This window comes from Cupressus sempervirens, chromosome 5 (genome assembly GCF_028749045.1).
Source record: "Cupressus sempervirens isolate cs-2001-9-10 chromosome 5, ASM2874904v1, whole genome shotgun sequence".
Lineage (NCBI taxonomy): Eukaryota > Viridiplantae > Streptophyta > Pinopsida > Cupressales > Cupressaceae > Cupressus > Cupressus sempervirens.
Window position 1 is genome coordinate 817,302,566 of NC_143122.1, and position 15,922 is coordinate 817,318,487.

Genomic DNA, 15,922 nt, shown 5'->3' on the forward strand with positions numbered 1-15,922 from the left:
GGATTATCTCCCCAAAAAGATAACATCTTATATAATTTTTGTCATAATCCACTATGTAAATCTGTTATAGTCCATCATTTAATTTATGTTGTTATTTCTAGACTAATTTTGAATTCATTCCCAAAAATAATAGCATATTATATGATGAAATATAAGAGATATTTCTATCATAACCCATTGTGTCTAGTATGAAGTTATTTATGGAAATATTAAGACAAAATTTTCATTTCTAAGCTCAGTGACTAAAAAATAAACCATCATACATATGAAGTTATTTTTGGGAGAAAACAAAGCAATTCTAAAAAATATAACAGCATATTATATGATGGAAATGACAGATTTATGAAAAACTCATTTCTAAGAGAGTGGCTGAAGTCTTAAGCTCAAATTATATGTTTCTATGTAATATGGTGCTATTTCTAAGGGAAACATATCATTTGTGACATGATAAATGTTCAATCATTCTCTTAGGATTTTTTTTTTCTATACAAATCTCTATTTCACTTTCACTACTGTAATATAATCTCTCCATAATGTGTTTCATGGTTGTTAATATATAATGTTTTCTATTTTGGCATTATGATAGTAGGAAAGGGAAGAAGTAAAAAATCTTCCATAAAATTGACACCTCATTATCCAAAAGGTGTTAAATTACATATTGTTGACTCTGATGATGGGAACACTTCAACCAAGCCAACTCCTAATAACACAAACCATAGTCTTGTTACAGACAATACAGTTAGGCTAGATGGAGTTTCCAAATCCTCTAAATGTCAAACAAAATAGAAAATCTTCCAAGGAAATCAATGGACAAAAGAGGATATGAAACATGTCATTGAATATGTTGAAGATAATTGTTCTTCAATAAGAGGAGAGGAAAAGAAGTGGGGAATTCCTATTAGCGGTTTATCTTATTGGCTAGCATGACTCACAACAACAAAAACCAAGGGACCACCAATAATTCTCTCCTTGGAAGAAGAGCTAGAATTTGTTCAGTGGTGTAAATATTTAGCTCAACTTGGTCATGGATTGGAGGTAATTCATCTTAAGTCACATGTGTCTCACATCTGCCAAACAAGGCCAAATCCATTCAAAAATGGCTTACCAGGTAGATAATGGTGGCTTGGGTTCTGCAAATGCCATCTAGCTTTGATAATACAGATTGCAAAGGGTCTAGATAGGGATAGAGCATTGATGTTGTAACCAAGTACTATGGCAATTTTTTATAATAAATGGACAAAATTGTATGATTCTAATCATTATGAACCAAAACACATGTAGAAACTATGATGAAACAAGTGTGCAAGTAGGCAAAAACTGTGAGATTCACGTGATTGCAAAGTTGGAAAGTAGAAGTGTGCCTAAAATCTTATCTAAAGGTAGAGAATGGATCACAGTATTGTGTTGTATCAATGTTGTGGGTTAGAGCATACCAGGCTTCTATCTTTTCAAAGAAAAAAGAAGACTTCAAAATTACATTTCTAACTGTGAGGTAGGATCTTGCAGGGCAGCACAACCACATGCTTGGATAACAAAAGGGCTTTTCTTAAATTGGCTACATCATTTTGCTAGATCTATTCTAGGTGGTGCTTTATCCAAAAATAAGCATCTGCTCATTTTTTATGTACATGGAAGCCACATTTCCTTTGCCACAATTCAAAAGACAAGATCTCTGGGCATAGATCTTCTTACATTGCCTGCTCATGCTAGTCATTGACTACAGCTTTTAGATGTAAGTGTATTTTCTCCATTTAGGGCATATTTCAAATCTAAAAGGTTAAAATGGATGGCCAAACATTCACACATAGAAATAAGGAGAAAAGAATTGGTTGAACTTGTAAGCAAAGCTTTCAAATTTTCCCTTGTGCCTGACAATATTATAGCTAGCTTTAGAAGGACTAGAATTTGGCCATTAAATAAATATGCTCTTTGTAATGACATGAAGCTAAGTAATGCATTCAATGTTGAAGATTACAATGATGTTGTAGTAAATTGAAAACATTTTAAGGTTAGCTAGTTATGACAATGAAGCCATTGAAATTTGTGTGGAAGAAATGGAAAAAAAATAGAAAGGTGATGCAAATGAAAATACAAGTTCACCAGCAAATGAAAATACAATTTCACCAACAAATGTTGTATCCTCACCCAGAGACAATTTGAAAATGACTTGCATAATGAAATGAGTTCACCAACATAGTTTGATCCACCTAATTGGGTTAAGGAAGGAGCAAATGAATTGGGATTGGAGATTGAGTTTCAAGATGAAGACATTTCATTATATATTCCTTCTCCACTTCCAATACCAAGAGAAGAGGTGGTTTATTATTATGCTAAAACAAAAAATTGGGACACTTCAAATTTGGAATGTAATGAGGCTGAAGATGGTCACATTAAACATAATCTAGATGGTTCAAATCTAGAATATATTGAAGATGAAGATGCACATGTTGAACATAATCTAGATGCATTGAAGACATTTGTAGATGAAGATTGGTAGGCTGAACATAATCTAGATGCACTAAGGCATCTGTAGCTTTTGAGACAAAATATGAACAAATGTTATGTAGTCAGGGATCATTAAGAAGTTTTTTGAGGCTACCAATTGAAAGGGTTGTGAAGAGATGTAATCAATTTAATAATACTACTCTTAGATTGGAAAGAAAATCTCAAATACTTACATCTAATGAGTACACAATATTGTAAGAGTAGCAAAAATTAAGGAAGGTTGAACTTATAGAGTTGAAAGAAAGGAAGAAAAAATAGGTGGAGGAGAAGAAAATTCATTAAACTGAGTTGAGAATAAGGAAAGATTAGCATAAGCTTAAAATACAAATAATAAAATAAAAGAAGCAAGAAGAAAAGGTACAACAACAAAAGAAGAAAGAGTTGAAAAAGAAAGAAAAGAGGGATTATAGAAGAGATAAGCTAGCAAAAGTTAAATTCAACAAGGGACTTGAAAATATTGGGGAAGCGAGTTCTTTAGCAACTTCTCTTGAACCAAATGCAAATAGAATAGGCCAACACAATACTCCAACAACCCCCTTACCTGAGAATCATCAAATTTATGGGATATGTACAACATTCTATCCCCTAGCTATGCTACCCTTCACAACATGCATACTACTTGTACACAAAGCCCCTCTCATTCTCTAATCAAACAATTCCAAATTGGTAGATTGTTGGATAAAAACATGTTTGGGAAAATGACTCCCATCACCCCATGGGTGATTTCAACTAGTCCAGAAAATCCTACAATAGATAGTACTGAGGAGGAGTCGAAACCCTTCCTTGGCTTCATGGTGAACTAATGATGTTGCAATGAAGATAAATGCTACAACAAAGACTTGGTTATTTTGAACAGAAAAATAATGCAATGAAGACTTAATCATTTTGATAGTTTATGGAATATTTGCACAAAATATATTGTTTCCAGCTGGTTATTTTGTTATATCCTATAAATTGGTCCTTTATTTTCACAAACCAGACATTTTGTTATATCATATAGGTTGGTTCTTCTACAATACCTTTTACTTACAAGCTGGTCATTTTGTTGGGTAGATCATACTAATTTTCCAGTGACAAGTTTTTCATTTTGTAATGTTCTATTGACGATCATTATACTTATAGAAATACATCTATTTTCATAAAGACACAAATGCCAATCTTGCTCTGAAGGTCTGCCTATGTCAATATATGAGATTCATGATGAAATTTATAATCAACCCTAAGAAAAATAATGCATTTTACAAATGCAATTTACATATTAGTTTTTGTAGACACAGTCACATTATAAATCTAAGTATATGATCTTAGTTTTAAATGAAATCCAAATTTACAGATTAGTTTCTATAGAGGCAATTACAATATAAATGGAAGTATACGATCTTAATTTTAAATGAAATCCATACAAAAATGAAGAATCTTTCCAAAAAAATGAACTATTCTACAAGAGTTTTTTGCTGATTAAAAGACTGCACAAATTCTGACTATATAAAAATCTTTATATTTATTCACTAAAATCAGAAAAATTAATATTGTAGACTGAAAGATTGCACTCAATGAAAAATATCAAACAAAATTCATTACCGAAAAAATAAAAAATAACAAAAAGACCTCATCTTCTCAAAAGATCTCAAACTCTTTGATGTAGTTGTGTCAATAGACACATTTTATAGATAGTTGAAACCCTCTTTCCCCAACCTGCATTTGCATAAAATGTATCAACAATTTGTTAAGATGTTAAATTGTGAAAACAATAAAATTTCTTTTCTTACCAAACCATTATCTCCCTCATTCACCACAATATCCCCAATCTCTTACGCAAAATGGACCCTCTCCAAAGCTTGCACTATCAAGCATAGGGACCCTCGTCATTATCACAGTTCTATATTCAAACCCTAGCTATAATAGTCTAATGGGTTTGTGCATTCCATGAAGAAGTTGAAGAGGAGCCTCAATCAATTGTCAAAACCTAAAGGTACACAATTAGAAAACCCCAGGATCAAAGATGAGGAATCACTCAAACAGCCTCTACAACAACATGAAAAAGCACTCCATTGCTTTATTTCATATAGTGGATCGTGTTCCATTTACTGGTACATTTCATAAACTTGCATTTGGGCACTTAAAAACAAGTTCTCATGTGAATGTTAGCAAACTGGTAAGCCCCCCATTCCAAAGAGTTAGCAGAAAATCTTTGAGGGCTTGAGACCCAAAATTGAATCCTCAGAGTACACCTTTTTGCTCAAAGCGTTCTTAGAATGATAAGAAAACACAAGAGAGGACAAATACTAGACAAGTTCGGCATTGAAACATGGGGATTCATAACTATGAAAGGTATGCCAGAATAGGAATACAGAGCATACAATGCATGGATATATAAGCGTTACTCCAATCAACTCAAGAACATAGATCCTTTAGTTACCAATAACAATAGTAATTTCCACATAACCAAGTAACTCTTGCAATCATAGTAATGGTTTGGAACTGAGGTCCAAAGCAATATTCGTGGGACCACCCAATTTGACAAGACTAAACTATTGAAGTATTTTGAAGAGATTTTTTAATGGGTATAAAGTTTGGAGCCAAGATTATAGTTAGATTGAAACTGGAGGCAGAGGGAAAATCCAAAACAAACACTATCGAAATCAAAGAAATCAACTTGTGTCCTATGATTTCCAAGAACAGTCTTAAAAAATAGATCATGTGTCCAATGATTTCCAAAAACAAACTTAAAGAACAATCTCAAAACCTAAAGGCACAAAATCATAAAACCTCGGGATGAAAGATGAGGAACAATTGCAGTCTATAATACTGAAAGAGCAAAAAATGCAATTTATCTCACCTATGACGAGTGGCAACAGCAAAGAACAAGTCATTATTATAAAATGACTAATGGGAGTAGGTAACCAAGAAGGCACTACTATTAAATGACTAGTGGCAGTGATTAGGTTATTTGTGGGAAAATGTATTTAGGGTTAGATAAACTCCCATTAAAAATATAACGAGTTTTATAATTAATTATTAGATTAAAAAAAATTGCTCAATAATTAGATAACTAGTAATTAAATAAAGAATATATTCATTTAAATATAAATAGTATAGTGTGCTTTTAATGAATATTATATTAGAGTAATTAGATATTTCCTAATTAACTCTAGTTGCTTAAGCTAAACTTTAGGCATATAATAATTAATTTCTTTTATTAATTATTATGATGCAACCAAGGTTAGACCTGTTTAGGGTTTCAATTTTCTTTAAAAGGACGATCTCTCATTATAAACAATTATTAAGTTTTGATTATAGAAATCTCTTTTTTTCTCATCAAGAATGTCTCATCTATGGATCTAGCAATTCTTGCCTCCATAGCTTTTTGCTTCTCTCTTCTGTAACAGGGGTTTGCATGCAGGTGATTCTTGTGAGTTGTGGGGTTGATCATTCATCAACTTCAACATGGTATTAGAGCATTTTTGGGGGGAGTAAAAGTTTTAACTCCTTCTTTCATGCCCATGCTATCTATAATTATGCATGTCATGCACCTTTTTTATGGGTGTGTAATTTGATTGAGTGCAAATTTGATGGGAGGATGTGCAGTTTTTCTCCAATGACGGTGGACAACATTTTTCTTCAAACTATTGGTTGCTCCTTCATCAAGCACCACACTTTGTTTGGGGAGATCATAGAATTAGTATTTTTTTTGGGGATGCTTTCAGAAATCAAGTGTACATAGCGTGACTCAATGATCTGACCACCAACACCTTTGAAAGGTGTTGAATGGATTCCTTCACAATTTTGGGCTCTTGTGCTTACAAAGTTTGTTATTTGTATATGATGCACATTAGATCATATGGGTGGAAGAAAAAAAATTCATCTTTACTTCGAAGACTCCTATTTGGGCCTTGCTTTGGCCTATGATTTGCCTCTACCTTGGCAGTAGCACCCTATTTTCCTGGCCCCCACATCTTGTTTTGATAATTTGCGATTTATTTGCCCATGTGGCCTTTACCATGACATGGGAGTGTTTATGCCTAGATTTTTTTGTAGATTACACATTATTTTCATGGGGAGTGTTTTCTTTCCCAAAACAAAGCATATTCACCACATGTAATCTTTTTTTGGCCACTGGTTTTTAATTCGGCTCTGGCCAATGATTTTCTAGCATGTTTTCGGCTACTAGAAGTTTTTTTTGGCAAGGGTCATTTTTCAAGCTTTTTTTGCCTCAACAACCATTTGATCATCAAATTTGGGCTTGTCACTTGCTAATATCAGTGCCACATCAACATTGCATCACCACTTCCTGTCACCTCCCTGGCCTCTGTTTGGACCCACCTTCACTTTTTTGCTCATATATTAGGCATAAGGACTTTGTTTTTTGCAAATGAGATATGGCCAGAAAGCTAGTTCTAAGCCCATCACAATGGTACAATTAGTTTTATGTTTTGATGTTTTTTAATGGCTTTTTCTATTGTCAAGGCATGGGAGAGAACATACAATTAATCTTATTAGGTTAATTCTTTTGGATCCCTTGGCGGGGCGTTACATACTGGTGTTTCCCCCTTGTTGAAACTTGAGAATGTGGAGCTTCACTACTAGAAAGAAGAAACTTCAAATCTAATTAGTATTAGAAATAGATGTAGCATAAATACACTAAAACTAATAATCCAATGCATTGATCAATATACCTCTGGGCCTAGGTTATTTGCTGATTTTGATTGAAATGGAGACACAATGAGCAGAAGTGTTGAAGACCCTGAGAGACATATAAAATAAAAATGAATGATATGAATCATCTTGTAGCTAAAGAATTAACATATTAGGGCTTGATCATTCCACCTAGTGTGTTGAGATGAGGACAAGTATGTGATGTTTAGATGTTGTGTGTTGGAAAAAATAAAGCAAGTGTTTTAAGCAAAGTTGGCCATGGAGGGGATTGGATTACAATGGCCACTACTCTCCACATCCTACAAGGTTCTATATTTCATTGAATTTTTGGTGCAGAAAACATGAAAAAACAATTGAGATTAAAGCCCTAGACCAATGAAAAAATAGAAATAGTGAGCCTAAAATTGATAATATAAAAGAAATATTGTTTGCAAGGACTTTTATGGAAAATTTTGGATGATCTTACAATTCCTGGGTAGGATTTAATTTAGCCGATAGGCTATTTGTGGGAACTTTGTTCCTGGAAATTAAAATTTTGACGAAAAACTTGCAAGTTGGCTGGAAAAGTTGTCAATTTGACCAAAAAATTGAAAATCCTTCCCATTAATTATTTATCGGCCAGTTTTTATCTCTCTCCACTTTCAACTCTTGTTTTGATATTTATTAGTTGGTATCTCCACTTTTAAGTATTGATTTTCTTTTTCTATTTATTAGTTGTGATCTCACATTAGCTCATGTTGTTGATCTATTCATTTAACTTTTGATTTTTTAAATTGATTTTAATTTTTAAAATTTTTTTTTATATTAGTTTAATTTTTTCTTTAAATATTATTTTTTTGTTTCTATAATTTATTTAGTCAATAGAATATTTGTTAGACATTTTTTTTTTGTATTTTTCTTATTAATTTATCATAATAGATTTTTTTGATGGTTTTTTTAAATGATTTTTTTTTCATATTTGATAAATTTAATTTAAATAAATAATATTTATTAATCTATTTAAAAGATCTTAGTAAATATTATGTTATTTAAATTAAAAATTATTAATAATCTAATTTGTTCGCATAAGATTATATTTTAAATATCCACTTTTTTTTTTCTATTAGCTATAGAGAGATCAAAAAAATATAAACAATCCACCGATAGTCAAGAAGGAGGCATAGCCTCACACCGACGCCAAGGAGGCAAAAATACAATAAGTAAGGATCACATACAACAAAACTCCAAAACAAGGGGGAACCATCGAACTAATGTAAAATGTCAGAATAGGTATCCACCCACGTGGTCCAACCGAGTGGGCCTTCCATCCAAACGATGTTCTTTTGCTCTTGGATTTGGGATAGCATAAAGATCTGCTCTTGACTGGCCTTATGATTCTTTTTAATGGCTTGGTTCAGCTTCCGGCAAGTATGCTCGAACACACGCAAATTATCCAATGTCCTCCTCCATTGGTATCCATACTTGAGCTCATAAGAAAAGAACGTAGCTTGACCATCCTTGAGAAATCTTTGAAATTTGTCCTTTTCAGTAATCACGATGGTTTGAACCTGCAAGAATATTTTAAAATGTGCGAGTTTATGAAAAAACTCAGTAAGGACCCTTGGCTTACCTTGGTACTTTTCCTCATTCTTGCATTTCCAGATCTGCCAAAGAATGTTAGAAGACAACATATTCTAGAAAAAATATCCATTTTTAACTATTATTTTTCTTTTCTTATTTATTTAAAAAATAATTACTTGTGATTTCCACATTAGATTATGTTGTGGTCTCTATTTATTAGACTTCTGATTTTTTAAATTGATTTAAGTTTTATTTTTTAATTTACTTTAAATTAGTTTAGTTTTTTCTTTAAGTTTTTTTTCAGTTTCTATAATTTATTTAGTCAATAGAATATTTGTTAGAGATGTCAATCCATTTTTCATATTATTTTTTTGCATTTCTCTTATTAATTTTTTGTAATAAATTTTTTAATTTTTTTTTATTGATTTTTTTTTTTTTTTGATAAATTAAATTTAATTGTAAAATCTTAAAATTATTGAACACATTTCTTAAGCAATATTCAAAATTCCTAAATATTGTAAATTTTATATCTATATTTTAATCTTCAACTTTTTTATTTTTTTATTTTCATTTTAAAAAAACTTATAGTTACATTATTTAATGTTCATTCTACATTTTTCTCTTAAATCTCTCCTATCAGCACACTCATTACATGTATAAAATCATCCGACTGCTAGCATTGAAGTTTGGTGAAAACATAAGTTCCCGCCTATGACGGCAGGGATTAATAAGCAAACACAGACAAAACCAAAACGGGAAGACAATTCTTTTAATAGCCTGGTATTTTGAAAAAAAGTATGTGGAATCTATATTACGAACATTGTTTATGCGCGTCACAGTCAATTAAAAAAATCTTACAAATTTGTGGGTTCTTCCCCAGACTCCCCGAATACCGTGGGCAAAACCACAACGGGAAAGAATAGAATCAGATCCACCGTTAACAAAAACAACTGTGCCGGCAAACAGGAAACCACCGTCCACAGGTGAAACACAAAACAGCCCATCACTCAAAAAACCACCTTCATCCTTTATAAACTCTCAAACAGGCAGCCAAAATTCCCAAATTCAAATATCCAACCCACTGAAGAAGAGCATTAATTTTGAGCAATGACAAGCAGGGGAAGAAGTATAGCCAGATCCATGCGCCTGATTACCGAAAAATGCACGCTCAGAGGAGCATTGTACCCACCGTCCAAACTGCGATCTTCATTTTTGTGCACGGCGGCGGAGGAGAGCAGCAAGTTCGAACTGAGGACATACTGGGCCTCAGTGAGCGCAGCTGTAAACATGGCGGTGGACGGCGTGGTACCAGTTGGATACCCAGAAAAGATCCACGAAGCCATGCGTTACTCGCTCCTGTCGGCGCCACCAAAGATGCCATGCCCGCTGCTCTGCACCGCCGCCTGCCACGTCATGGGCGGCAGCCGCCAACAGGTTGTGCCTGCCGCGGCTGCGGTGGCCATGCTACATGCTGCCACGGTGGCGCATGACGAGCTGCCGTGCATGGACAGCATGGCATCCCACGATGGCCACGTCCCCAATCACACGGTCTTTGGTGAGGACGTGGCCATTCTTGCTGGGGATGCCTTGTTTGGCTTGGCATTTCAGCACTTGGTGGAGTCTAAGGTGGGACCTGCAGAGGCCACGTTGAGGGTGTTCGCTGAGCTGGCAAGGGGCATGGGGTCCACAGGATTGGTGGCGGGGCAGCACATGAGTTCGGTGGCTGCTCGAAGCGCGGCTTCCATCGATCCTACGCTTCTAGAGTACATTCATCTCCACAAGGCAGCGCTTATGGCGGAGATTTCGGTGGTGGTTGGGGGTATTGTTGGAGGGGGGTCAGATGGTGATGTTGACAAGCTTAGGGGCTATGGGCGGTCCGTGGGGCTGATGTACCAGATTGTGGAGGATATGCTTCATATGAATGGGGCGTCTCAAGGACCTGATAGGGTCACTTACCCTAAAGTTCATGGGATGGAGAGGTCTAGGTCTATTGTGAATGAACTCAATCTTAGGGCAAAGGATTTTCTCTCACCTTTTGCCCACAATATGGCAGCCCCTCTCTTGAGTTTTGTTGATTATGCTGCTACAAGGTCCTACTGATTAGTATCCTTGACCATCTTTTTGAAGGTTCTTTTATGTATATTTCATCTTTGCATTGTTCAATATGCAATTTGTTTTGACCTTTTTAATTGAAAACTAATTATTATCGTTATCTTCTATACTATAGTATTTTAGAGCTTGTTTGTAAATGATTTGTATTTTCAAAGGCATATTTGATGGCTTAGAACAATTTATAAATAGGAATTTGCTTATATATAACAAATTTGTTTAGATCATTTGTAGGTTAATTGTTTTGTATATTATGCACTTAATAATTAATATTTCTTTAAATTGTTTCATGATTCAAATATACAAATATAATAATCACAAATATTTCTCTCAATTTACGAACTTTATGTATTTCTAACAACTTGGCCTCTAAGACCTCACATACTTTAAAATATTTACTATAGAGATTAACAGGGGTCTTGATGTTTATATCAAAATCAAAGAGATTTTCAATGAAATAAATCTACATGATCTTAAGTGGTAGTTAGTATTCACAATTTTAGTATTTGTATTTTATTTTCAATTATTAAAAATGTTAGACAACCAAAAAGACACATTCAGGGAATATTATTTTGCATGTCTAACTCAAATATAATATCGTGTCTTTAGTTGTTAACAAACAAAAGAATATTTTTATGTGCACACTTAAAGCACAAAATACACCGCAATGCACTTTCATGCACTAGAGATGAAGTGACAAGACACCACTCATATATACATCAAAAATACACAAAGCATGATCGCTAAAGAAAAATAATTAACTGTAGTGTGTGATGGCATTGTCCACATGGCAATGCTATATGTAGGGGACTCTAATCACAATAATGCGGTACAAGACCACTAGAAGTGTGTCTTCCACATGGACAAGCAATGATAAAGTGAGAATGACCTATGTCTCGTAAGCCAAAGGCACGTGAACACCATTTCATCGCTTCAAAAATTCTTAGACACAAATACACGTATAAAATTATGTAGAAATGGCATGCCCAAACCATGAGGAATACTATACGCGGAGGTTGCATGCTAGGGAAATTTATTATCTCGTCCTAGTCAACAAGAGATCGAAGTTTTCCTTAGAGGACACATCATGTTACAGGGAAGGAAGAATAACTTGACAAAGGAAGTTAAACTTGTCTAATCCAATATAATGGAAGAAGAGGGTGAACCATTAGGACTTTCTTGCATTTGGGACTTTTTCTCTAAAGAGAGTTCAACTATTATATTTTTAAGAACATTTGCATGTTGTAGTAACATTCGATTTTCTCCATGGGAGTACTCTTCACACCATAGTAGATGTTATTTGCCCCTTTCTTGTAAAATGTGATTGAATAAGGGGTCATTAAAAAAATCTACATGGCCTCCTACTTAACTCCAAATTTCCCTTCAAACATGGTGAAAGGTTTCTCTAAGGTTCTACATCACACTTGACCTCCCACTAGAAGGTTTAAACATCTAACTTACCAAGGAAAATGGATCAAACTCAAATACACTATTAGGCAATGCAAGCCAATGGAGAAACACCAAAAAACGTATGCAAATTTAACTTGTCGTGAGTGGATGCAGGATCCCTAAGCATAAAAGCATGGGATTAAACAAGTAAGAATCGTTATTGCAAAACTTGGATGAGAATTGCATTCTCGATATAGTTAATAGATTTACTATAGCATGCTAATAAGGTACTATTAGGAACATGTATTTACATAAACCATATCTAACAAGACTATAGAACTGAACTAAAGAACTGAAGACCTCAAAGTTACAAGAATAATACTAAGGATCATGTTACTGTAAGTCAAAGCTTAAATTAGATAGATTTATTCTTTCTAGAGAAGAGTTTCAACTATTAGTATACAAGAATAATACTAAGGACCATGTTACAATGACATTAATTTCATTATAACTTTATGACAATATATTATGTAGTGATTTCTATGACAATTTCAATTTACCCCTTCACATTACGAGTATCATAACATCAATTGACTTCACGTTATTAGTGAGAACTTGCTAACCCTCTTAATATAATGATTGACCCTAATTTTTTGTTACCTACATTCATCTCCACAAGGCGGCACTAATGGTGGAGATTTCGGTGGTGGTTGGGCGTATTGTTGGAGGGGGGTCAGATGGTGATGTTGAAAAGCTTAGGGGCTATGGGCGGTTTGTGGGGTTGATGTACCAAATTGTGGAGGGTATGCTTCATATGAATAGGGCATCTCAAGGACCTCATAGGGTCACTTACCCTAAAGTTCATGGGATGGAGAGGTCTAGGTCTATTGTGAATGAACTCAATCTTAAGGCAAAGGATTTTCTCTCACCTTTTGCCCACACTATGGCAGCTCCTCTCTTGAGTTTTGTTGATTATGCCGCTACAAGGTCCTACTAATAAGTATGGTTGACCATCTCTTTAAAGGTTATTTTATGTATATTCCATCTTTCCATTGTTCAATATGCAATTTGTTTTGACCTTTTTAATTGAAAACTAATTATCATTGTTATCTTCTATACTATTGTATTTTAGACCCTATTTGTAAATGATTTGTATTTTCAAAGGCATATTTGATGACTTAGAACAATTTATAAATAGGAATTTGCTTATATATAACAAGTTTGTTTAGATCATTTGTAGGTTAACTGTTTTGTATATTATGCACTTAATAAGTAATATTTCTTTAAATTTTTTCATGATTCAAATATACAAATATAATAATCACAAATATTTCTCTCAATTCACGAGCTTCATGTTTTTCTAACAACTTGACCTCTAAGACCTCACATACTTAAAAATATTCACTATGTAAAAATTTTAAATGAGAAATGAATGAGGCAAATATAACAGATGTGTTGTATTAATATAACAAGTGTCTTGATATTTATATCAAAATCAAAGAGATTTTCAATGAAATAAATCTACATGATCTTAAGTGGTAGTAAGCATTCACAATTTTAATATTTGTATTTTATTTTCAATTATTAAAAATGGTAGACAACCAAAAGACACGGTCAATGTTATTTTGCATGTCTAACTCAAATATAATATCGTGTCTTTAGTTGTTAACAAATAAAAGAATATTTTTCCTTGCACACTTAAAACACAAAATACACCACAATGTACTTTCATGCACTAGAGATGAAGTGACAAGACACCACTAATATATACATCAAAAATACACAAAGCATGATCACTAAAGAAAACTAATTAACTCTAGTGTGTGATGGCATTGTCCACACGACAATGCTATATGTAGGGGACTCTAATCACAAAAATGGGGTACAAGACCACTAGAGGTGTGTCTTCCACATGGACAAGCAATGAAAAAGTGAGAACAGCCTATGTCTCCTAAGCCAAAGGCACCTTAACACTATTTCATCGCTTCAAAAATTCCTAGACACAAATACACGTATAAAATTAGGTAGAAATGGCATGCCCAAACCATGAGGAATACTATACACGGAGGTTGCATGTTAGGGAAATTTATTATCTCATCCTAGTCAATAAGAGATCAGAGTTTTCCTTAGAGGACACATCATGTTACAAGGAAGAAAGAATAACTTGACAAAGGAAGTTAAACTTGTCTAATCCAATATAATGGAAGAAGAGGGTAGACCATTAGGATTTTATTAGAACTTAGGACTTTTTCTCTAAAGAGAGTTCAACTATATTTCACCGTTGGGTTTTATATTTTTAAGAACATTTGCATGCTGTAGTAGCATTGCATTTTCTCCATGGGAGTACTCTTCACACCATAGTAGATGTTATTTTCCCCTTTCTTGTAAAATGAGATTGAATAAGGGGTCATTAAAAAAATCTACATAGCCTCCTACTTAACTCCAAATTTCCCTTCAAACATGGTGAAAGGTTTCTATCAGGTTCTACATCACACTTGACCTCCCACTAGAAGGTTTCAACATCTACCTTACCAAGGAAAATGGGTCAAACCCAAATACACTATTAGGCAATGCAAGCCAATGGAGAAACATCAAAAAACATATATTGTGTGAATTTAACTTGTCGTGAGTGGATGCAGAATCCCTAAGCATAAAAGCATGGGATTAAACAAGTAAGAATCGTTATTGCAAAACTCAGATGAGAAATGCATTCTTGATATAGTTAATAAATTTACTTAAGCATGCTAATAAGGTACTATTAGGAACATATATTTCCATAAACCATATCTAACAAGACTATAGAACTGAACTAAAGAACTAAAGACCTCAAAGTTACAAGAATAATACTAAGGATCATGTTACAATGACATTAATTTCATTATAACTTTATGACAATATATAGTCTAGTGATTTTTGTGACAATTTCAATTTACCCCTTCACATTATTAGTATCGTCTAACATCAATTGACTTCATTTTATTAGTGAGAACTCACTAACCCTCCTAATATAATGATTGACCCCAAATTTTTGTAACAAACAACTCAATCACTCTAACTTATGACATCTAGCATATCCCCTAGCAATATTTACCTCTATGGTATAAACAAATGCCATGTAGTCATAAGTGGTGCAGGAGAACCTAACCCTTCACTCTCCATAGCATCCATCATTTCTAACTCTTTATGAATTCTACTCAAGGGCATTTGTGCCCAAGAGACATTTGTAATAGGTAGAAATAGTTATCTAATAAATCAAGCCTACTTGTAGGGACTAGTCACCATTGGTATTTTATAAACCATGGGTTTTTTTTACTATGGTCATTAGGCACATCTTACTCCTCAGATAGGATGGGTGTGTTCTTAGGCTTCTCAAAATTTTGTACCAGCTAACACTAGGAGTCCTATGTTAACCGACCCAACTCAGCATGGTCTAGGAGCTTGGCAATGCTTGAGAATTGACTGGTATAGAGTTTACGTTGACTTTCCTTTGTTAACTGACCCAACTTGGTTGATGTTTTCTTTGAGCTCAATTAACACTGAAATGCTCGACACATACAAGGGAATTGTCTTCAATGACCGAATAGGCTCGGCTAATGCTGACTGCTCGGCAAGGCTAGCAATTTTTTGTTACATTTAACAAACTTTCACCTAATCACTCCCAATGGTCGCAACCTATGAAAATCAATTGGATTAGTTGGGAAAG

General features: G+C 33.9%; 1 protein-coding gene and 1 pseudogene across 1 annotated transcript; both read left to right on the top strand.

The window, feature by feature from the left end:
• The window catches only part of LOC149558408 (reticulon-like protein B8), a 127,095-nt pseudogene extending 117,263 nt beyond the window's left edge, over positions 1-9,832 (top strand).
• Positions 9,829-10,821, top strand: LOC149558409 (geranylgeranyl pyrophosphate synthase, chloroplastic-like). Its single transcript, XM_089830820.1, has one exon. It carries the CDS (start codon positions 9,829-9,831, stop codon positions 10,819-10,821), a length of 993 nt encoding a protein of 330 aa, XP_089686946.1.
• The last annotated feature ends 5,101 nt before the right edge of the window (positions 10,822-15,922 follow it).

Bases quoted from the DNA above. Each gene is read 5' to 3' on its own strand.
- LOC149558409 (XM_089830820.1), top strand. From the start codon at position 9,829: ATGACAAGCAGGGGAAGAAGTATAGCCAGATCCATGCGCCTGATTACC.